This window comes from Medicago sativa, chromosome 8, assembly GCF_051527215.1.
Source record: "Medicago sativa cultivar Bolivia chromosome 8, Bolivia_mono, whole genome shotgun sequence".
In the NCBI taxonomy this organism is placed as follows: domain Eukaryota; kingdom Viridiplantae; phylum Streptophyta; class Magnoliopsida; order Fabales; family Fabaceae; genus Medicago; species Medicago sativa.
The window spans coordinates 31,712,348-31,738,616 of NC_140756.1; the positions used below are offsets into that span (position 1 = coordinate 31,712,348).

The window sequence follows — 26,269 nt, forward strand, 5'->3', positions numbered from 1 at the left end:
AGATAAAAGTGAATGATTGGAAATATTTGTTAAAAAGAAAAAAGTGAATAATTGGAAATATAATGCTTACAAATTTTATAGTTGCTCCATGATGTATGGCATAGATTTCAACATTGAACCTAGTGAATATCTTGAAACTTGTAATTTCAACACAATCTCGTGGCCCAAATCAAAGTATTGAATCTTGGGGTCGAGCTGGGTGACCACTGGGATTCATTATTTGAAGTACGTGGAGGGCGACATGTTGGTGACCCCTGAAGACTTTGAAGAAGATGAGCTTGTCAATGACGCTCAAGCCTAACGGCCTTGTAATTTTATTTCTCCTTTTTTTTTTTTTGTATCAATTTCACTAAGTGTTGTAATCGGGCGTTATGCCATGACAATGTGTGGCCCTTTGTGGCTCGCATTTAATTTGTACAATTTTCCTGCTTTTCTTTAATTGTTTTTGCTTTTTATACTCGCGTGATAATGCTTGTTTACATTTCGAAACATAACTTTGCGATTGATGTGCTCTTTTTATGAGGCTTACTTCGAACTTATATTAGCTTGATATATTTGCTTTAAAATTTTCAAGTGTTGAATGTGATCGTTATCCTCGTAGTTTGAAGTTTGATTAGGTTTGTTTGCTCGCAATGATACATAGGAGTTTTCCTTTTTGACACAACGTATGCTTGTAGGGTTAGTTTGTATAACCAAGCGTTTTGAATCAAAAATAGATTTGATAGGCCGAGGATAGTGCCCACCTCGTCGTAGTCATTGCTTCGTTATGAAGTGATGACTTAGATCATTCTGAGGGTTTAAAACTGGTAAATTGAGCATATGACTTGCTTCTTTAAATCGTTGTTTAACTTAAATATGTTGCTCTTCCTACCCCAAGCATTTGCCTCATTCGTTTGAGAGTGAATTCTTGTGTGATATTTTACAAGGGGGTCCAAGCATGCTCATTCTAATCATTATGCAGGGTATCCATTAGAAGCACTCACGTCCAAGAGTAGTGTATTCCTAACGTGTGTTCGAAGATGTAATTCGAATGGTAAACGGTGGACGAACATAAACATCATTTTAGTTCAATGCCCCGAGGTGTGAATCACCCATCGCGAGTTGGGGTTCTAACTTACATGTCACGTGATGATGTAGCAGTTGGGAGCATTATCACGCAAAGTATAAAAAGCGAAAACGATTAAAAGCGAAGACGAAGTAGAAGAGTTGTGGTTCTACCTTCGTCTGTTTTCCTTAAATGATTCTGTTGTTTTAGATTTCATTTATCCTTTAATTATTTTCGATTGTGCTCCTCAATTATGAGCGTCTGTCGTTGAACCGTTCGAAGCAGGTTTTTAAGCATGGCATTTGTGGGAGATGTGTTGCTTGCCTTGTATTTTTAAGTCAAATTTTGTATTTTTTAATGAAATTGTGCAAAAATCACTTCAATTTTTTTTTTTGAATTTTTTAACAAACCATAGTTTAAATATGAATTTTTAACCGTAAAAAATATACAAATTCATAATTAATTCACGTTTTGTTAAAAATTTCTAATTTTTTTTGGAGAGGTTCTTATAATATTATAAATTTTTCTGCAAAATTTGATTAAAAAATATGAATTCTTCATATACGTTTACTTGATAGGACGGACCAAAAGTAAAGATAAATTTTGAAGGACTAAAAGTTGAAGTAAATTTTTAGACGGACTAAAAAGAAAAATTGACATATTTATAGGGATCAAAAACATATTTAACCCAAATTTAAAAGAGTGAAAACACATGTAAAAATGTGATTTCAGACCAAAAATTAATCCAAAACCATTGTTTCCAAAGGGTGAAGAAGTAAAACAACTTAGAAAATTGTTGTCATTTTGTACCAAAATATAAATTTATTTTCTAACCAATCAATAAACATGGTTAAATAAATTCTAGAGTAAATTATACTCCCCTCCCCTCCCCTCGTATGTTAAAATATACACTCCCTTCTATAGGCGGTTTAATCGCCCGGTGACCCCGGGCACTTGCCCGGGCTCAATCGACACTTTCTTTATATATAGTACAACCCAATAGCTCATTAACCCAGTTAAAAAAAAAATTTGGCAAAATCTGAAAATTCTCACACGCAAAGAGGTCTCAGAAAAGGGCATTTACCTTCTAATTTTATTTAGCACAGTATTGGCGGGTTCATCTCTCTTATTTTGTAGGGTTAATTGTTCAAATCGACCATGTAATATACACCATGTCTAAAAAATAACCTTTTAAAATAAAAAACATATATTCTAACATTGTAATTCGAGTTTCATAATTTTTTCCATGCATGTTTAGCACGCTAAAATATAGCTTTACACAAAAAATTAAATTTTTTCGACCAGGGACAAATTAATTATGAAATTTTATTCTCCATAATTATGAATTTCTTAAACAATTTATAATTAATTTGTATCTCGTTTAAAAACTACAAAATTTCATTGTGAAGTTTCTTATCATGTTCTAGTCATGCCTACAAAATTAGGGAACTAAATTTGACCTGTGAGTATACGCTTACTCGGAACAAAATTTCTATTTTGCAGGTATTGGTTGAAAAATCAAAATAAATTGAAACGACTTCGAAATGCTATGAAACTTTACATATCCTTTTTATGTATTTTTATAGATGTCTCTACAAATAATGAACTCAAAATTTGATATATAGGTCGAGATTTTCGTCGTTTTGTTTTGAGTTGTTGACATTTTAAAAATTCATAATTAATTTGTCGTTTGTCAAAAATTTATAATTTTTTGTGTAAAGTCATATTTTAACGTTCTTAACATGCCATATTTTCCTTTCAAAAAAAGCATGCCATATTTTGCGATAAAATTTTTTGCCCAGGCTCTATACAATTCTTGGCTCCGCCACTGCTCCCCTTCCCCCTTATTCAAAACATATTAGAAAATAATTCACTCCACTCCCCTCCCCTCTTATGTCCAAATCTACACTTTACTCGCTCAATAATTTTTTTTTATTTCTAATAACCCAGAAAAAAAAATAACGATCGAACAAACATAGTATTGCGGTCTATTTAAATATAATCAAAATTTGAATACATATTTTTTGTTACTTTTTATTCACAATTTTATTAACATATAGTTTTAAACCCTATTATAAATTATGAAACAACCCAAAATAAAATTAAAATATGTGAAAAATTACTAAAGACAATAAAGCTTAAAAGTTAATTTAATTATGAAACAACCCAAAATAAAATTAAAATATGTGAAAAATTACTAAAGACAATAAAGCTTAAAAGTTAATTTTATAGTATAAATTATAAATTAATAGCAAAATATTAAAATATGAGAAAAATTACTAAAGAAAATAACATAAGGTTACTTAAATATATTACTTAAATGATGGTTCAAAATTAATATATATTATAAAAATATTTATTTATCTTAAAATAGATTAAGTGTGTGCATATTTAACCCAAATGTAAAAGAGTGAAAACACATATGTAAAAGGGTTAGATAATTGAAACCAAGTAACATTTCTACATCTGGAACATTTTCTCTTCTGCTAATCGAGATCTGAGATGGGGATATTCACAAAGATTTTGTCATCGATCCCCAAGGCTAAGCCACGGTAACTTCTTAATACATCCTTCGTTTATAAGCATTGTAACTGTTGTTTTTGGAATGGGTTAATTTTAATCCTTCATTTATAAGCATCGTAACTGTTTTCAAATTGGTTTTAATGGAATGGGTTTTGATTTATAGGAATTGTAACCGTTTAATTTCAATCTGATATAGGTGTTAAAGGAATGAGTTGATTTTTTTTTACGAATTTTACATGTTTGATTTAAATCTGAAATGGGTTTTCATGGAAAGGGTTTTAAGAGTTTTAACGAATCAGAAACTAGACAATAATCATAATATAATGTTAATACTATTATATAATTTTACACTGACATTCAATAATAGTCAACTACTATGCATGTAAATACATTGACAAAGTTGTGACTTTTTATTTTTTGTCAGTGTAAAATGTAAAATATATTTACACGGACAGTGCATTCCATTTTAACTCATAACATTCATAACAATGGAGATTACCGATCTGGTTGGTCACACACAATGAAATTAAGGGAGAGAAGCAAGTGCGGGTTGCAAGACAAATCTAGGTTTGCCAAAGTAAAAGTAACAAATATCACAAATGATGGTTCAAAATTAATATATATTATAAAAATATTTATTTATCTTAAAATAGATTAAAGTGTGTGCATATTTAACCCAAATGTAAAAGAGTGAAAACACGTATGTAAAAGGGTTAGATAATTGAAACTAAGTAACATTTTTACATCTGGAACATTTTCTCTTCTGCTAATCGAGATCTGAGATGGGGATATTCACAAAGATTTTGTCATCGATCCCCAAGGCTAAGCCACGGTAACTTCTTAATACATTCTTCATTTATAAGCATTGTAACTGTTGTTTTTGGAATGAGTTAATTTTAATCATTCATGTATAAGCATCATAACTGTTTTCAAATTGGTTTTAATGGAATGGGTTTTGATTTATAGGAATTGTAACCGTTTAATTTGAATTTGATATAGGTGTTAAAGGAATGTGTTGATTTTTTTTACGAATTTTACATGTTTGATTTAAATCTGAAATGAGTTTTCAAGGAAAGGGTTTTAATGGTTCTAATGAATCAGAAACTAGACAATAATCATAATATAATGTTAATATTGTTATATAATTTTACACTGACATTCAATAATAGTCTACTACTATGCATGTAAGTACATTGACAAAGTTGTGAGTTTTTTAAGTAAGTTAATGACTAGAATTAATGACTAAATTATTCATAACAATGGAGATTACCGATCTGGTTGGCCAAAGTCACTTACGCATGTACTACTTGGGTTTCACTTGTGTTTGTTTGTACTTTGTGTTTCACTTGTGTGTGTTTGTTTGTATGTGCGGGTTGCAAGCAAAATAAGGAAGAGAAGAAAGTGCGGGTTGCAAGACAAATCAAGGTTTGCCAAAGTAAAAGTAACAAATATCACAAATGATGGTTCAAAATTAATATATATTATAAAAATATTTCTATATCTTAAAATAGATTAAAGTGTGTGCATATTTAACCCAAATGTAAAAGAGTGAAAACACATATGTAAAAGCGTTAGATAAATGATACTAAGTAACATTTCTTCATCTGGAACATTTTCTCTTCTGCTAATCGAGATCTGAGATGGGGATATTCACAAAGATTTTGTCATCGATTGCCAAGGCTAATCCACGGTAACTTCCTAATACATCCTTCATTTATAAGCATTGTAACTGTTGTTTTTGGAATGAGTTAATTTTAATCCTTCATTTATAAGCATCGTAACTGTTTTCAAATTGGTTTTAATGGAATGGGTTTTGATTTTTAGGAATTGTAACCGTTTAATTTGAATCTGATATAGGTGTTAAAGGAATGTGTTGATTTTTTTTTACGAATTTTACATGTATGATTTAAATCTGAAATGAGTTTTCATGGAAAGGGTTTTAAGGGTTCTAATGAATCAGAAACTAGACAATAATCATAATATAATGTTAATATTGTTATATAATTTTACACTGACATTCAATAATAGTCAACTACTATGCATGTAAGTACATTGACAAAGTTGTGAGTTTTTTAAGTAAGTTAATGACTAGAATTAATGACTAAATTATTCATAACAATGGAGATTACCGATCTGGTTGACCAAAGTCACTTACGCATGTACTACTTGTGTTTCACTTGTGTTTGTTTGTACTTTGTGTTTCACTTGTGTGTGTTTGTTTGAATGTGCGGGTTGCAAGCAAATTAAGGAAGAGAACAAAGTGCGGGTTGCAAGACAAATCTAGGTTTGCCAAAGTAAAAGTAACAAATATCATAAACGCTAGGTTTGCCAAAGTAAAAGTAACAAATATCATAAACGATGGTTCAAAATTAATATATATTATAAAAATATTTATATATCTTAAAATAGATTAAAGTGATTGCATATTTAACCCAAATGTAAAAGAGTGAAAACACATATGTAAAAGGGTTAGATAATTGAAACTAAGTAACATTTCTTCATCTGGAACATTTTCTCTTCTGCTAATCGAGATCTGAGATGGGGATATTCACAAAGATTTTGTCATCGATCCCCATGGCTAAGCCACGGTAACTTCTTAATATATCCTTCATTTATAAGCATTGTAACTGTTGTTTTTGGAATGGGTTAATTTTAATCCTTCATTTATAAGCATCGTAACTGTTTTTAAATTGGTTTTAATGGAATGGGTTTTGATTTTTAGGAATTGTAACCGTTTAATTTGAATCTGATATAGGTGTTAAAGGAATGTGTTGATTTTTTTTACGATTTTTAAATGTTTGATTTAAATCTGAAATGAGTTTTCATAGAAAGGGTTTTAAGGGTTCTAATGAATCAGAAACTAGACAATAATCATAATATAATGTTAATATTGTTATATAATTTTACACGCACATTCAATAATAGTCAACTACTATGCATGTAAGTACATTGACAAAGTTGTGAGTTTTTTAAGTAAGTTAATGACTAGAATTAATGACTAAATTATTCATAACAATGGAGATTACCGATATGGTTGGCCAAAATCACTTACGCATGTACTCCTTGTTTTTCGCTTGTGTTTGTTTGTACTTTGTGTTTCACTTGTGTGTGTTTGTTTGTATGTGCGGGTAGCAAGGAAATTAAGGAAGAGAAGAAAGTGCGGGTTGCAAGACAAATCTTGGTTTGCCAAAGTAAAAGTAACAAATTTCACAAATGATGGTTCAAAATTAATATATATTCTAAAAATATTTATTTATCTTAAAATAGATTAAAGTGTGTGCATATTTAACCCAAATGTAAAAGGGTGAAAACACATATGTAAAAGGGTTAGATAATTGAAACTAAGTAACATTTCTTCATCTGGAACATTTTCTCTTCTGCTAATCGAGATCTGAGATGGGGATATTCACAAGGATTTTGTCATCGATCCCCAAGGCTAAGCCACGGTAACTTCTTAATACATTCGTCGTCTATATGCATTGTAACTGTTGTTTTTGGAATGGGTTAATTTTAATCCTTCATTTATAAGCATCGTAACTGTTTTCAAATTGGTTTTAATGGAATGGCTTTTGATTTGTAGGAATTGTAACTGTTTAATTTGAATCTGATATAGGTGTTAAAGGAATGAGTTAATTTTTTTTACGAATTTTACCTGTTTGATTTAAATCTGAAATGGGTTTTCATGGAAAGGATTTTAAGGGTCTTAACGAATCAGAAACTAGACAATAATCACAATATAATGTTAATACTATTATATAATTTTACACTGACATTCAATAATAGTCAACTACTATGCATGTAAGTACATTGACAAAGCTGTGAGTTTTTTAAGTAAGTTAATGACTAGAATTAATGACTAAATTATTCATAACAATGGAGATTACAGATCTGGTTGACCAAAGTCACTTACGCATGTACTACTTGTGTTTCACTTGTGTTTGTTTGTACTTTGGTTTCACTTGTGTGTGTTTGTTTGTATGTGCTGGTTGCATGCAAATTAAGGAAGAGAAGAAAGTGCAGGTTGCAAGACAAATCTAGGTTTGCCGAAGTAAAAGTAACAAATATCACAAATGATGGTTCGAAATTAATATATATTATAAAAATATTTATATATCTTAAAATAGATTAAAGTGTGTGCATATTTAACCCAAATGTAAACGAGTGAAAACACCTATGTAAAAGGGTTAGATAATTGAAACTAAGTAACATTTCTTCATCTGGAACATTTTCTCTTCTGCTAATCGAGATCTGAGATGGGGATATTCACAAAGATTTTGTCATCGATCCCCAAGGCTAAGCCACGGTAACTTCTTAATACATCCGTCGTTTATAAGCATTGTAACTGTTGTTTTTGCAATGGGTTAATTTTAATCCTTCATTTATAAGCATCATAACTGTTTTGAAATTGGTTTTAATGGAATGGGTTTTGATTTGTAGGAATTGTAACTGTTTAATTTGAATCTAATATAGGTGTTAAAGGAATGAGTTGATATTTTTTTTACGAATTTTACCAGTTTGATTTAAATCTGAAATGGGTTTTCATGGAAAGGGTTTTAAGGGTTTTAACGAATCAGAAACTAGACAATCATCATAATATAATGTTAATACTATTATATAATTTTACACTGACATTCAATAATAGTCAACTACTATGCATGTAAGTACATTGACAAAGTTGTGAGTTTTTTAAGTAAGTTAATGACTATAATTAATGACTATAATTATTCATAACAATGGAGATTATCGATCTGGTTGGCCAAAGTCACTTACTCATGTACTACTTGTGTTTCACTTGTGTTTGTTTGTACTTTGTGTTTCACTTGTGTGTGTTTGTTTGTAAGTGTGGGTTGCAAGGAAATTAAGGAAGAGAAGAAAGTGCGGGTTGCAAGACAAATCTAGGTTTGCCAAAGTCAAAGTAACAACTTAACTTGAGCGCGCGAACACTTACGCGTGTACTTTGTGTTTTTGTTTTTTTGAGTAACAAAGGACACTTATGCGTGTGTACTTTGTGTTTCACTTCAGTTCAGTTGTGTTTTGTGTTTGGTACTTTTTTTTATTTTTTTTAAGTAAGTTAATGACTAGAATTATTCATAACAACGGAGATTACCGATCTGGTTGGCCAAAGTCACTTACGCGTGTACTACTTATCTTTCACTTGTGTTTGTTTGTACTTTTTGTTTCACTTGTGTTTGTTTGTACTTGTTGTTTCACTTGTGTGTGTTTGTTTGTAAGTGCGGGTTGCAAGGAAATTAAGGAAGAGAAGAAAGTGCGGGTTGCAAGACAAATCTAGGTTTGCCAAAGTCAAAGTAACAACTTAACTTGAGCGCGCGAACACTTACGCGTGTACTTTGTGTTTTTGTTTTTTTGAGTAACAAAGGTCACTTATGCGCGTGTACTTTGTGTTTCACTTCAGTTCAGTTGTGTTTTGTGTTTGGTACTTTTTTTTATTTTTTTTAAGTAAGTTAATGACTAGAATTATTCATAACAACGGAGATTACCGATCTGGTTGGCCAAAGTCACTTACGCGTGTACTACTTATCTTTCACTTGTGTTTGTTTGTACTTTTTTTTTCACGTGTGTTTGTTTGTACTTGTTGTTTCACTTGTGTGTGTTTGATTGTAAGTGCGGGTTGCAAGGAAATTAAGGAAGAGAAGAAAGTGCGGGTTGCAAGACAAATCTAGGTTTGACAAAGTCAAAGTAACAACTTAACTTGAGCGCGTGAACACTTACGCATGTACTTTGTGTTTTTGTTTTTTGAGTAACAAAGGTCACTTACGCGTGTGTACTTTGTGTTTCACTTCAGTTCAGTTGTTTTTTGTGTTTGGTACTTTTTTTATGTTTTTTTATTTTTTTTTAAGTAAGTTAATGACTGGAATTATTCATAATGATGGAGATTACCGATTTGGTTGGCCAAAGTCACTTACGCGTGCACTACTTGTGTTTCACTTGTGTTTGTTTGTACTTTGTCTTTTGTACTTTTTTTGTGTTTTTTTTATTTTTTTTAAATTTTTTTTAAGTAAATTAATGACTAGAATTATTTAGCACCCATTTGACTTTATTTTTGTACCTAAATTTAAACCCCTTTACAAATTACTGGATACATTTATTTATTTTTCCTAAACATACCCATAATTAATACTACTAAGTTGCCTTGAAATATGAAAAGTCAAATTTAATACACATACAAACAAAGGACAATTTGGTGATATTAATACACAAAATAGACACATTAATTACACTAACAACTTTTCTTAATAAATGTGAAAAAACAAAGAGGGCTTACATACAGGGACAGAGAGAGTAATTGTTTTCCTAAGTTTGGTTTGATCTCTAAATATATTTAATATGTTTTACGTCACTAATTTGCTAATTTGTCACAACCGTATGGGTAAGTCCAAAATATAAGATGGACCGACTAAACTGCAAATGACGAAAATGCCTTCAAAGTTCATCTTCTCAAAACTAGGGTTGGGTGTATTTTTTAGGTCTTTGTTCAAAATTCGGAGAAAATGAAAAAATAATGTTAACATTTGGGTAAAGAGCATGGTAGTAAGGTGAGTTAATTAGTAAACATGGAATGCATCAAAGTTGATTATGCAAAGAAGAAAGGTGTGGTTCCTTGTTCCACTCATTATTGAATGGACACCACATAGATATTTCTTCTCACTTTTGCTTCTCATTATATTTATTTACCAGGTGTTACAAAATTTATAGCATAAAATGCAACAAAGTTAGGGACATTAGTGAATATGTTGTTTTTAAGTTATAGTTGTGATATTTTGAGTCATGTAAAATCATATAAGCTAAACTCCATATATGCATTTATTTTAACTCATAAATTATATTAATAAACATAGATCATACACACATACAACATACATGCATTTCACAACAAAAACTATGGACCAACCTTCTACTCAACCGTAAAGAATTTTACTAAAATGTAAAGAATTTTTTCTCTACGCGAGCATTATTGAATTTTTTTTTTCTCTCCGTAAAGAGCATATGAGCTTGAGTTTTTTTCTCTCCGTAAAGAGCATATGTACTGTCGTAAAGGTTGTGGAAAATTTCAATCCTTGGTGGGAATTATGTGTTAACTGCTTTTCGCTTCTTTCATATCTGCAAGGAGTTAATATCATCCAAGCCGGAGAAAATAGATTCCACTTCCAGTTCTATCATGAATCCGATATGGAGAGAGTTCTTCAAAATGGACTTTTGAAGAATATTTGCTGGTGCTTAAGAAACTTGAAATTGGTGAAGCAATCAGTTCAATGAGGCAGAAGTTTGGGTCCAGGTTTTTAATCTGGTTACATGAATGAATATACGACGGTAGAAATGTTAATTGGCTGCTATATTATGTGCGGATTCGAGTAGCTCTTAACATTGCTTAGGAGAAGCATGGTCTTTGAGAAGGAGCAGTCAATGTCTCTTTTTCAAATATGAGAGACTTTATGTATTTTGTTACATTGTTGTTGGTCTATACTGCCAATAAAGATGCACACCACAGGGATGAATAGCTATTTAAAAAATTTATGGAGTTTTAGCGTTTTAGAAAATGTTAGAATTATTGGAATTATAATTGAACAATCTCAATAACTATGACAAATAGACAAGACTACACTACTATAAGATTTACAAATGAATTGAGATATTCAAAGGCTAAATCTTATTCCAATTAATGATTCTTATACAATTTGCAAAACAAGTCAATTCACAAACCAAACCTATAAGCAATTTAAACAAGCTATAACTAAGGACACAATGTATATGCAATTGATAAATTGGCTAAGAATTGAAACAAAAGTGATCCAAGTGACTTATTGTATTTTGACCCAATAGTTGGTCTTGTATTGTTCAATTAATCTAAGTCGAATATTTACCTCTTGTCGAATTTAATGTTTGTGCTAGTTTTAATTTCACACAATACACTTTATATTCTTCAATACATGCCTTTATTTTCGACATATTTATCAAAGAAATCAAATTCCTTTGACAATTTGTAAGATGGTAAAGATTTCCAATTCTTCAAGATAAGAATTATTTGCCACCAAAATAAGCATTTGCAAATAAACCACAGTTTGTAATAGAAACTTTAATAAACATAATTCTTTGTTCTCACCTGTTGCTATCGATCAAAATATCAATAGGGCTCTAAACAAGAATTATATCTATTTTTAGTTTCAACCACTTTTTCTGGTTTCTTACCCAAAACTTTGAATCTCAAACACAACTAAAATGCCAAATTTCACCATTTGATTTCAAGTAGGAACGATACGAATTCCCCATCATGGATACCATCGAGTTCGTGGTCAAATCGACCAAACATTTGCTTAAGTTTCACCCTAAGTGTTTCGATAATATCTTTGCTAATGGTTTTTTAACCATCTTTTGCCAAATACTAGCCACTAAGGCATGTTTGATTTTACTCCGGCTAAACAACCGTGATTATGTTCTAAGCATCTTGTTTAGAAGCGATGATCAACCATATTATTCCCTAAAGTTAGGGAATACAGATCTTCCACATTAGGTTATGTGTCGACAGTCTCCCTTTCCCACATGAAACCAGGAGTTGTAACCGTTGTTTACTTAAAGAACGACACGTTGCTGATGCCATTAAGGGCGGTTTTCCCGAAAAACAATCTACCAAAGCAGTTACACATGAATGGAAAACGCAACCCACTCAAGGGCTAGAAACGATCAAGGGGAAAGAAACTAAAAAAAAAATCATGTTTGAAGTGGGGTGACATCATTCTTTTCAAAATAAAATTATTCAAAAATGCCAATGTTATCCTCTTTTGAGTCGTATCGTCGAAAATGGAAATTTTGGGGGGCACTTTGTTAGCCTGTAAATTCAACAGGCTCATTTAATATGGTCAACATTTGTTTGACCTTTTACTTTGCAGGAATCGAAGGCTTTCTCATTCCAAGGATGAAGATTTCGACAAAATAGCAAGCTAATATGTATTTTAAAGTTCGATGGAACAAAATCGAAGAAAGCTCGCGTCGAAGTCAAGCAATGAAGGCAGGAAAGCACGATTTCAAGCTTGTAAACGGTTTCCTTAATGAAAATGTGGGTCAGCGTGCTGGAATGAAGCTTGGTGGATGTCGTCAAGCTCGGATTTGACGGCGCGGTAGCTCAGTTGAAGGCGGCGAACCCTGGCACATATCAGAACTTTTGGCAACCAAATCATTGTAAAAGACAGCGAGCTCTTCATATGGAAGTACTTCATCACATGAATTAGTATCTGACATTAATCTACCAGTCAACACAGTAACATGTTGTCATACCCCAAATTTTGACCATTAGACCCTGCATTCATACACCGACACGTATCTTTTAAACCCGACTAATCTTTGACTTTTCAGCGAAAATTTCGACAGAGAGGTATTTTAAAATACCTCATATTTGGTTCCGAGTCGGGCCTTCTTCTCTCATTTTTATTATTATTATTATTATTATTATTATTATTATTATTATTATTATTATTATTATTATTATTATTATTATTATTATTATTATTAGTGTTATTATTATTATTATTATTATTATTATTATTATTCATTTATTATTTTTTAAGTCCCAAATTAAGTCCTGAGGAACACAGCTCACAACCAACAGCCTGTGATGTTCCCTTTGAGACAGGCCAGGGCAGTTTGTGTCTCTGTTATTAACACATTGTATGTCTCAGCCAGTTCTATAAATACAAGAGGCATAAACCTGCAATAGAGGAGGAATTTCGATCCAAGGAACGAACACAAACAGAATTCATAAACCTGCAAAGCCAGAAACATACACACAAATTCCCAACGATTTCTTAAACCTGCAAAAAATCACCATTCAAAAAAATTCGACCCAAACAGCCATCACAACACACCAATCTTCATCAAAGAGTAACCTGCAATTTGTTCCAACACACAAACTATTTTCACAGCAAGAAATTTACAAAGAAAACCAATTTTCATATACCCACAACACAGAAAAATTCACACACGGCCAAAACACACACACGCACAACACCCACACGCAGCAACAACAATCACTGACGGTTCCAAATCACCACAAACTCGAATCCCACACATCCTTTTTCAAAAGAACATTCTCAAAGGTAGCTTTTTTTTTAACTTTTAGATCTAGGGCTTACCGGTTTATTTTCGAAAGTTTTGAGTGAAGAGGTAAAAAGAGGAGAGAAAAAGAGTGAGGAAATCGCAAAGAAAAATAAGAAAAGAAGAGGTTTAAGCCTCCGGTGCGGTGGCGCCGCCACTCCGGCCGGCCAACCACCGCACCGGATAATTGAAGAAGAAGAAGATAGATAGAGAGAGAAGAGAGAGAACCGAGTGAGCATGAGAAGAGAAGAGAGAGGAATTTTGTTGGAAATGAATGAAAAAATCAGCAACACAACTTTATATACATGCCCATGAACCGACCCAACTACAACCCACCTGACCCGCTCCATAATCCAGCCCATGTCGTTTTTGCTTAAGCCCACTGCACTCATTTGCTTTCTCTACGTTTTCGCTGTTTACACCCCCCATTTTAATTCCTGCACCCCCTGCATCTAACTCTATTTATTTTGCATGCATTTTAACATTCTCTTGCATTTTCATATTTTCTTTTGCATTTTATTCTTTTACTTCATGTTTATTATATCATCATGCATTTTTGAAATTTTCATCATTTAAATACACACCTCAAATCCAGAGTGCTCTGGTCCATTTTAGTTCTCGTGCATTTTTATTTTATTTTCGCATTACATCCTATTATCTACTATTATCATATGCATATTTAAATTTTGTCATTAAATACATAAATCAAATCCAGAGTGCTCTGGTCCATTTTAGTTCTCATGCATTTTTATTTTATTTTCGCAGTACATCCTATTATCTACTATTATCATATGCATATTTAAATTTTGTCATTAAATACATAAATCAATCCAGAGTGCTCTGGTCCTAAATTAACTGTTAATATTATATTATTCTCCAGAGTGCTCTGGTCCTTGTTAATTAAATTAATCCAGAATGCTCTGGTCCTAAATTAATTGTTAATATTATATTTCTGCTTATATAATCATTCTCCAGAATGCTCTGGTCCTAAATTAACTGTTATTATTATATTTCAGCTTAACAACATTTTTCTCATTCTGCTTATATAATTTTTATATCATTATTAAAAATAACAAAAACATTCAAATATATCAAAATCACTAAAATATTTTTATAAACAAACCTTGATCCTAAATCAAGCGATCGTCTTTTTATTTTCTTTCTTAATCAAATTTCAAATCAATTTTAATTCTACTTTAAGTCTATTTTCTTTCAAATATCAAAAATACAAACAAATTCCAATTTGCCACTTGGCTTTTCATTTTAAAACCTTTTTTTCAAAAACTATTAAAAAACACAAAACAAATCAAACGTCAATTTCTACCCCGAACTACGAGGTTTTGATCCCTCACGGGTACGTAGGCAAGGGACACGCGTCCTTCCAAATCAATAAAACGTAGATAATTTAGGTCTCTAATTTTCTTTTATCATTGCTAATTCCATTTTTTTTAAAGCAAGCAAGTTTATAGCACAAAAGTCTAAATAAAATCAAGAGGTTCTTGTAGAGTACTACGAATATTTAGGGTGCTTAACACCTTCCCTAAATATAACCAACCCCCGAACCCTTAATCCCTTAAAAACGTGGTATTTGAACCTTTTTCCACTTTCTTTTGAAAAGAATTAAATGTTCAGTCGTGAAATCAAAAAGGGGTCTTTGGACCGTCCGAAAAATGACGCGACAGAAATGGCGACTTCACTGGGGACTTTCTAAGAGGGTTGAGCCTAACTTGGTCTTATTTAAATTTTGTGCTATAACTTGCTTAATAAAAATAAAAATAAAAGATGGAAATACGTGTATATCTGTTCATTCTTCTTCTTTCTCCTTTCTAACGTGAGTGGTGAGATAAGTCCTAACCCGGACTTGAGGGAAACATAAGATAGGATGGTGGTATAATCAAAGTCCCATACCGAGAGTAAGTTTCGGGATATGGCACATGTGATAACCCCACTCAACGGAGGTCTCTTGGAAGTAATGTATGTCGACATGAGTAGTCGTGATTGGCATTGCTATTTTCAAGTGACTGTTAATGTTGAGGACCTTTAGTTACCTTTAACCCATCTTGGCCTTTTAGGACGTAGTGCGGTGGCTAATCAAGAGTAGTCTTGAGTTGGTTGATACGCGATACTACACTCAGACGAGACTTTCTTACGAACGTTGTTGGACCGGAAGTAGTTCCGCAACCCGATAATGTTTGGAAGTGGTTGACAACTCTGGGAACTTGGTAGAACCCTTGTTACAAGTGAAAATAAAACCATAGTCCTTACCAAATGGCGTACACACCCTTGACTCCATCATCATGGACCTTAAACCTCACCACGTTTTCACTGTTTGTGTAGCATAATCATGCATACATGCATAAAAACTTTTCTCAACAAAACATCGAAGGATTTAGATAAGTTTTTTTGTAAACATCAAAGATATTCCACCTTGAAAAGAGGAACACCAAGAAATACAAACTTTAAAAATCTTAACTAAGCTTTTGCTTTTGTTAAGAACTTCTTCCTTGGTTTCATTCTTACCTTTCGGAAATAGAACCGGTTGCAATATCTTTACAAATTTTCAAATGAAATCATGTTCATCCGCGATGTTTACAATTCACCTTGACAAATCCTTCGGTAACAAAAATTTTTTTGTACATTTCTTGCATAAAGCATTTCATACATCATATGCATTCATAGTTTCTAGTCCGTGTCTCATACTTTGTCTTTATCTACAAAAGGTCCATCCGTCAGTAAAGTGGTCTGATGTCTTTATCCAAGTTCGGCTCACGTATGCAAACACTCGTACAAACACAAAAGATGGATCAGCTTGGGCAAGAGGTCCATGAGCTTCGGGTGGTACATGGAATGTTTAACTGCAATTGGGGCTTTGCTGGTATTTATTTCTACTACTCATTTGTTCAAAATAATATGTTTGTTTGTTGCTTTATGTTTTTCAAAAAAAAAATCCTCTCGTCCCACCCAAGACGAAGTTGAACTTGTTTAGGGCTTCCTTTTGCTTTATGTATTTTCATCATTAATGAAAAGTCGCTTTGATCACGACTTTGTTTTATTTTGTGCTTTTTTCTGGAAAAATGGTAATACAAAAAAACCAAAAATTTCTTTTTCTTTAATCATTTCCACATATTTGCATAATCATATTGTTTATATCAATAATCAAATCATACATTTTTAAACCCATTGAACACTTAAACCCGGTACTCTCTCTCAACTTTGAGTTCCTTGTATTCGAGACTGAAGAGAAGGATGATGAAGAAGTTTCCAATAAGATATACTGCCTACTGGGGCATCTTGGCCATCGAAGCTGCAAATATCAAGAAAGATTGTCCAGAAGAGGACTTTCATGTACAAGAACTGGCACGAGATGCTACAATTTGCCTTGCATGCGTATTGTACTTCAGTACACACTTAAACAGGGGCAATCCCCCTCCATCCCTCAGCATACAACATAAAGGCAGTGCTTCCCATGGAAGTCAAAAATCCCGTCAACGGAAGTTTGAATGAAAGATTTAAAAGTGTTACCGCCGTATGTCACGGACAGTCATATCAAAAGGATAAAGCAAGTATGCAACAAAGAAGGGTTGTCCCCACGAACGTCAAGAAAGTGGCTTTGTGCTCAAAAATGTATTACTCGATTCCGGGGGCAAATGGATGCCAATTCACAATGAATGGTAGCAAACTTGCACGTCCTATGAATACCGATGCAGTCAAGAAATACTTTGTCAAAAAAAAAAAATGAAAGCTCGATGAGTCACAAACCTGAAAAGGCGGCTTAGAAAAAAAAAGAGCGTCTCGATGGACTGAAAACCTGAAAGGGCGGTCTATGCAAAAGTTAGAGACATATAAAAAAAATGTTTATCCTGATAGGTTGAAACCCGCAAGGGCGATCTATGCAAAAGTTAAGGATCATGACAAAGTAACTGCATCGGGTTAGACATGGTTCATCTGGGGCATCTCAACTGTCAAAAGGATCTCCAATATGAAGCATCTGCAAATCAATGACTCGGAACAGTGGAATTCAAAGTTGTCAGGAAGTATAGCGGTTATTGTGTTCAATGTACCTTTCCCATATAATTACCATTTTCCAAACTTTTTAAAATCCGTGGAGCTTCGCCTTTGGCAGGCTACCATTCCATTACATCTAATTTGAGCCTATACCCGTTTATTTAAAGTTCTCATTTATTCTGTTTGCAAAATCTTCTTCTATTTTGATGTTACTATGTAAAGCAAAATTTTAAAACTTTTTTTTAAAAAAAAAAAAAAAAAAATGTCTTTTGAAATAGCATAAACAACAAGTACATTTTCTTTGAACTTATGAGTAGGTGAAACATACATCAGCATCCGTCTCAAGGACAGTTAAACTCTGCAAGGTAAGCATGACCAAAAGCTGTGAGATGACCTCTGTCAAAAAAAAAAAAATAAGAAGCTCGCTAAGTCGAAATCCAAAAAAGGCGACTTAGGCAAAAATGAGCGTCCCGGTGGATCGAAAACCCGAAAGGGCGATCCAGGCAAAAATTAGGGATTCCGAAAAAAAAAATGAAAAAACAAAGACAGAGGCATCATTTTATGCTGGTTTACGAATGGCGACTTCTGCCAGTGTTTTGTTTGAAGGGCTGTACCCTGTCAACGCTTGATTCATCCCCAAGTGATGTTATTCCCCAATGAAGAGTGTTGAATGCTTGTAACATAACGTCGGGCTGCTTTCTTTGGACCTGCCCAATCTTGTCTCAACAGTCTTAGCATTATACTGTCATATGAGTCTCATACGCATACATTCATTCATGCATACATGGCACGCATAAAATATCATTCATATTTAGTTCCATTATTTGTCTATGTCTTACTCTAATACATAAAAATGTCATCCCAATGTGTCTGATTCAAGTCAAAGTGGCAGGACCCATTAAATCATCCCAATGTGTCATTACTCATGCGGGTAACTGACAACATTTTCTTTCTGTACGTAGTCATTACTCATGCGGGTAACTGACATCATTTTGTTTTTGCACGTAGTCATTACTCATGCGGGTAACTGACAACATTTTCTTTCTGTACGTAGTCATTACTCATGCGGGTAACTGACATCATTTTGTTTTTGCACGTAGTCATTACTCATGCGGGTAACTGACAACATTTTCTTTCTGTACGTAGTCATTACTCATGCGGGTAACTGACATCATTTTGTTTTTGCACGTAGTCATTTTGCACGTAGTCATTACTCATGCGGGTAACTGACAACAATTTGTTTCTGTACGTAGTCATTACTCATGCGGGTAACTGACATCATTTTGTTTTTGCACGTAGTCATTTTGCACGTAGTCATTACTCATGCGGGTAACTGACAACAATTTGTTTCTGTACGTAGTCATTACTCATGCGGGTAACTGACAACAATTTGTTTCTGTACGTAGTCATTACTCATGCGGGTAACTGACAACAATTTGTTTCTGTACGTAGTCGTTACTCATGCGGGTAACTGACATCATTTTGTTTCTAAACGTAGTCGTTACTCATGCGGGTAACTGACGGCAATTTCTTTCTATAGTGGTCGTTACACATGCGGGTAACCGACAACATTTTCTTTCTGTAGTGGTCGTTACACATGCGGGTAACCGACATCATTTTGTTTCTATAGTGGTCGTTACTCATGCGGGTAACTGACAATATTTTCTTTCTGTATGTAGTCGTTACTCATGCGGGTAACCGATAGCATTTGTTTCTGTACGTAGTCATTACTCATGCGGGTAACTGACAACATTTTTTGTTTCTAAACGTAGTCGTTACACATGCGGGTAACCGACGACATTTTCTTTCTGTAAGTGGTCGTTACTCATGCGGGTAACTGACGATATTTTCTTTCTGTATGTGGTCGTTGCTCATACGGGTAGCTGACAAGCTGTTCGTCTTCACCACAGTAATGATGTTAGACAATCCTCTCTTTCCCAGTGATAAATATCAGTTTGTCCCTCAGTCGGCACATGCTTGTCGCTCGTTGCATTCATAATTGCATCACATACATTCATATCATTATATTCATAAGCATTGCATTCTCAGCATTTCAACTGGTCAAAATTGGTGTACTTAGTATTTAAGTCTCTTCGACCCGTGGATTTAAAGATTTATCTTTTTAAACCCAGTGACGAAGAAACTTAAATAGGGGCATCTGTCATACCCCAAATTTTGACCATTAGACCCTGCATTCATACACCGACACGTATCTTTTAAACCCGACTAATCTTTGACTTTTCAGCGAAAATTTCGACAGAGAGGTATTTTAAAATACCTCATATTTGGTTCCGAGTCGGGCCTTCTTCTCTCATTTTTATTATTATTATTATTATTATTATTATTATTATTATTATTATTATTATTATTATTATTATTATTATTATTATTATTATTATTAGTGTTATTATTATTATTATTATTATTATTATTATTATTATTATTATTATTATTCATTTATTATTTTTTAAGTCCCAAATTAAGTCCTGAGGAACACAGCTCACAACCAACAGCCTGTGATGTTCCCTTTGAGACAGGCCAGGGCAGTTTGTGTCTCTGTTATTAACACATTGTATGTCTCAGCCAGTTCTATAAATACAAGAGGCATAAACCTGCAATAGAGGAGGAATTTCGATCCAAGGAACGAACACAAACAGAATTCATAAACCTGCAAAGCCAGAAACATACACACAAATTCCCAACGATTTCTTAAACCTGCAAAAAATCACCATTCAAAAAAATTCGACCCAAACAGCCATCACAACACACCAATCTTCATCAAAGAGTAACCTGCAATTTGTTCCAACACACAAACTATTTTCACAGCAAGAAATTTACAAAGAAAACCAATTTTCATATACCCACAACACAGAAAAATTCACACACGGCCAAAACACACACACGCACAACACCCACACGCAGCAACAACAATCACTGACGGTTCCAAATCACCACAAACTCGAATCCCACACATCCTTTTTCAAAAGAACATTCTCAAAGGTAGCTTTTTTTTTAACTTTTAGATCTAGGGCTTACCGGTTTATTTTCGAAAGTTTTGAGTGAAGAGGTAAAAAGAGGAGAGAAAAAGAGTGAGGAAATCGCAAAGAAAAATAAGAAAAGAAGAGGTTTAAGCCTCCGGTGCGGTGGCGCCGCCACTCCGGCCGGCCAACCACCGCACCGGATAATTGAAGAAGAAGAAGATAGATAGAGAGAGAAGAGAGAGAACCGAGTGAGCATGAGAAGAGAAGAGAGAGGAATTTTGTTGGAAATGAATGAAAAAATCAGCAACACAACTTTATATACATGCCCATGAACCGACCCAACTACAACCCACCTGACCCGCTCCATAATCCAGCCCATGTCGTTTTTGCTTAAGCCCACTGCACTCATTTGCTTTCTCTACGTTTTCGCTGTTTACACCCCCCATTTTAATTCCTGCACCCCCTGCATCTAACTCTATTTATTTTGCATGCATTTTAACATTCTCTTGCATTTTCATATTTTCTTTTGCATTTTATTCTTTTACTTCATGTTTATTATATCATCATGCATTTTTGAAATTTTCATCATTTAAATACACACCTCAAATCCAGAGTGCTCTGGTCCATTTTAGTTCTCGTGCATTTTTATTTTATTTTCGCATTACATCCTATTATCTACTATTATCATATGCATATTTAAATTTTGTCATTAAATACATAAATCAAATCCAGAGTGCTCTGGTCCATTTTAGTTCTCATGCATTTTTATTTTATTTTCGCAGTACATCCTATTATCTACTATTATCATATGCATATTTAAATTTTGTCATTAAATACATAAATCAATCCAGAGTGCTCTGGTCCTAAATTAACTGTTAATATTATATTATTCTCCAGAGTGCTCTGGTCCTTGTTAATTAAATTAATCCAGAATGCTCTGGTCCTAAATTAATTGTTAATATTATATTTCTGCTTATATAATCATTCTCCAGAATGCTCTGGTCCTAAATTAACTGTTATTATTATATTTCAGCTTAACAACATTTTTCTCATTCTGCTTATATAATTTTTATATCATTATTAAAAATAACAAAAACATTCAAATATATCAAAATCACTAAAATATTTTTATAAACAAACCTTGATCCTAAATCAAGCGATCGTCTTTTTATTTTCTTTCTTAATCAAATTTCAAATCAATTTTAATTCTACTTTAAGTCTATTTTCTTTCAAATATCAAAAATACAAACAAATTCCAATTTGCCACTTGGCTTTTCATTTTAAAACCTTTTTTTCAAAAACTATTAAAAAACACAAAACAAATCAAACGTCAATTTCTACCCCGAACTACGAGGTTTTGATCCCTCACGGGTACGTAGGCAAGGGACACGCGTCCTTCCAAATCAATAAAACGTAGATAATTTAGGTCTCTAATTTTCTTTTATCATTGCTAATTCCATTTTTTTTAAAGCAAGCAAGTTTATAGCACAAAAGTCTAAATAAAATCAAGAGGTTCTCGTAGAGTACTACGAATATTTAGGGTGTTTAACACCTTCCCTAAATATAACCAACCCCCGAACCCTTAATCCCTTAAAAACGTGGTATTTGAACCTTTTTCCACTTTCTTTTGAAAAGAATTAAATGTTCAGTCGTGAAATCAAAAAGGGGTCTTTGGACCGTCCGAAAAATGACGCGACACATGTTTAGCACACTCACTCTCAACTTCCCCTTCTGAGTTATCTTCATCAGACCAAGAAACAACCAAGCCTTTCTTTTGTCTTTTGAGAAATGTGGCACATTCTGTTCTGATGTGACTATACCCTTCACACTCATGGCATGAGACCCCTTTTGATTGAGTGCTCTTCTCATCAGTTCTTACATTCTTCATATTTCCAGGTTGATTATCGATGTTGGGTCTGATGTTCTGAACATTTGGCCTAGATCTTCTGTCAACTTGTTTTAAGATCCTCCTGAACTGTCTTCCAAGTAGCACAAGATATTCTGACAAGTTTTCATTATCCTCATGATTTTCTTGTGTCTCTTCAGCATCAACATTTGAAACAAATGCAATGCCTTTGCCCTTTTTATCAGTTTTGTTATTGACATTTAATTCAAAGTTCTGAAGTGATCCTATCAGCTCATCAACCTTCAAATTTAAGATGTCATGGGCTTCTTCAATTGCAGTTACCTTCATATCAAATCTCTTAGGTAGAGAATCGTCAGTTACCCACTTAAGTGCCGAGGGGTATTTTGGTCATTTACATGCGTTTTTCAGCCAATGATGATGTGTCAAAAGCAAATTTCTACAAAGCGTAAGTGTTGGGCCTGTTCCAACTTGAATGGACTCCTCATATTGCTTTATTGGCCCCCCCAAAATCTTCTGTGCCCCCGAATTTCCTATTTTGCCCTTATTTAGAGAATCCGGTATATAACTACCAAAGAGTACTAAGTAGTCAGGGGTGTGAAAATGCATTCAGTTTAGTTTTCATCGTATGCAGCAATAACACCAATCGAAGGTTGAAATTGGCAATAACTTCAAGTATTTCAATTCTTCTCTTGTGTATCATTTTATCTCAGTTGTTCTCCTCTTTTCAGTTCTTCTCCTCTTCTCACTGACGATTCACTCGCCTCACCGTACCGTCTCTATTATCTCGTCCTTGTGTTTCCTCTCCCGCTGGGTTCTCTCGTCTCTCTCACCTTTTGTTGTTAGATAAGCTAAGGTAAGCCAATTGATTCTCTAATTCATTTCTTCTGTAGTTTCTTGTTGTAGGGTTTCAGAATTGTGAATTGTTAATTGAAATTGGAAGGTGCCTCACGAAAACCCCTTCTCAACTGCTGAGGAGCCCACATCTTCACAAAATGCAGAAATCCATTTACCATCCTCGTACATAGATTTATTTGTTGATGAAGATCAGGAATCTGATTCTAGGGAGGTTAAGGAGGTATTCAGTTTGATTTCTATGCAGATTAGGGAGGTATTGAGTTCGTACTCGAACGGGATCTCCATCGGAGATCTTCATTACCAAAATAGCATAGGTATACTTAATATTAAAATGTTTTCCAAAATTATAGCATCTTTACCACATGTACAACTCTTGTATATAGGATATGATATTTTTTGTGTACGTTTGATCCCATCAACAACATCTAATGTTAAGAAGAATAAGAAGCAGAGAGACGTTAATCATTCAGAAATACCTGTGTTATTTTCTACTGGTTCCTTTGGGGATGATGTGGAATCTTTTGTTTTTTCTTCTAGAGGATCGCGTCTTATTTCCCGATCAAGAAGCAGGTTTGCTAGTTTTGTAGATCTTCTTTTCATAAGTATCCATTCGCTATGCAATATTTATTTAGCTACTTGTTAAAGGAATAATTCAATAGTAATATTTTGCTGCATGTTGTTTGTGTTGTCAGGGAGGATCTGGCTCATAGATTACAAAGGCATGGACCAACATTTTTTATGTCTCTCACTGAAAATGAAATCCTTCAATTGGTGGAATTGTTGATAGCAAAGTTGAAATGGTTACAGGAAAGCCCCTCGGAAGTATTTCCTTTTGTTCTAACTCAATCAATTAGGCAAACTGTATTAGTTATGAAAAAGCTAATTGATATTGATGGCGTACTCTCATGGCGCTCATGCGGCATTATTGATCTCCATCTTTCAAAATAAAACACCATCTATGGTTATTGCTTCACTCATCTATGGTTGTTTGTGTTTTTTTTTCAACTTGCAAAACTCATTCAAGCATGATGCAAAATTCAAGAGTTATTGCTTCACTCATCTATGGTTGTCTGTGTTTCTTTTTCCATTATGTATTATATTTTTTGTTTATTAAATTGAAAAGATATATTTTATATTTTTTTTTTGTTGGTTGCTCAGTGAGTCAGTGCTATTTTTGTTTGTGTGTTTACAATTCTAAGTCTACCAAAACCTTTTGAAAAATCCTCTTCTCCCATAAAAAATTGCTTGCTTCTAACCAAACTTCCAAAAATACCCCTGCGTGACTTAAGTCACGCAGGTGTTAACGGCAGCATGAATTAACTCATGCTGGTTTTTCACTGTCATTTTCCTTCTCTGCTTCTTCTTTCTTAATCGTGGTACCATAGTTGTTGATAAAAGCTCTGCGTTTCGAATGGATGAGAATGTTCCATTGGTGATAGCTAAAGTGAATCCAGAAGCAATGTTATACTATTATTTAGAACGGGATTAGAACGGAATTAGTTAGAACCAATGGGAAAAGGTGCTCTCATTGCTAATCCTAATTGTTCTACTATTATTTGCTTAATGGCTGCTACCCCTCTTCATCGACATGCCAAGGTTCGTTCTTTTTCGCGTGATTTCATTACTAATTTTTGAATTCAATCAATTGTGTCATTAAAAAAAATGGTATTTTCATGTTTGCAATTTGTCAATTTATGTAGAGCGTGTTTGATTAAGGCAGCGTGAAGAAGGAGGAGGAGGAGGAGGAGGAGGAGGAGGAGGAGGAGGATGATGATGACGCTGACTTTAACACTTGCATGACTTAAGTCACGCAAGGGTATTTATGGAAGTTTGGTTGGGAGCGAGCAATTTTTTATGGGAGAAGAGGATTTTTCAAACCTTTTATTGTGTTAGGCTGCAAATATGCATAAGAGAAATGATATTTGTACAACCACTTTGTGACAACTTCTTGACAACTTTCTCTCTCATACTCACATTATGTTTTTATTCTCTCTCTTCCTTTTTCTCTTTCTATTGTTTTTGACCAATGAAAAGAGAGAAAAGAAAAGTTGTCACAAAAGTTGTATGAAATAATTGTTCAAATATCACCTCTTTATGCATATAATGCAAATATTACTACCTCCGTTCCTTTTTAATTGTCACATTTTGACATTTTACACAAACCAAGACAATCAATAAATGTTGCTACTTTTGATACAATAATTTCTATTTTTACTATAATAACCTTATTTATTTAATATCTCATTACATATATTTCTCTCTCCACAATAATAAATAAGGGTAATATTAGTAAAATAACATTTAATGTTGCATTGAACTATGTAAAGTGACACTTAAATATGAACAAAAAAATTCTCCAAAAGTGACACTTAAAAAGGAACGGAGGGAGTACAAGGGAAACCTCTGAATCCCCATTGTTTTTGCTCCACGTGGCTGCCTCTAGGAATTATAGAGTTTTGAATGAATTTTACAAGTTTGTTGTGCCAAAAGTCTTCAAGTTTTAAGATGTACGGCTGGAAAGTTAAATTTCTCAAACTTTGTTGAAAAATATGCGCAATTGGTTTCTTAGAGCATCCACAATGTATAATTCATTATTGTATATTTAAATGGATTCTACGTTTACACATCACTCATTTATAATTTTTTAATAGTAGTATCTAATAAGTACTCAACCCTTCAAACTTAGCATCTCACACAAATTTTTTAAATGAAACCTACTAATCAACTTTCAAAAACTTTATATTATTACTTTTCCATTTTTTTAATATTAAAAAAGTGTGGATCCCACGTAAGACGGGATGTCTTAAGAAAGACCCTAGGTCTTATAAGACTCCAAAAAAGTTTCTCCGCAATGGGGGTACTTAATAGGTATCAGGTCTTAAATGTTTC

General features: G+C 33.4%; 1 protein-coding gene across 1 annotated transcript; it reads left to right on the plus strand.

Moving 5' to 3' along the window:
- Positions 1 to 23,475: 23,475 nt before the first annotated feature.
- Positions 23,476 to 24,517, plus strand: LOC146898438 (uncharacterized). The gene is made up of 3 exons (XM_085737648.1): positions 23,476 to 23,694; positions 23,764 to 23,950; positions 24,073 to 24,517. The coding sequence occupies exons 1-3, from the start codon at positions 23,619 to 23,621 to the stop codon at positions 24,326 to 24,328; spliced, it is 519 nt and encodes a 172-aa protein (XP_085593774.1). The 5' UTR covers positions 23,476 to 23,618; the 3' UTR covers positions 24,329 to 24,517.
- Positions 24,518 to 26,269: the final 1,752 nt, after the last annotated feature.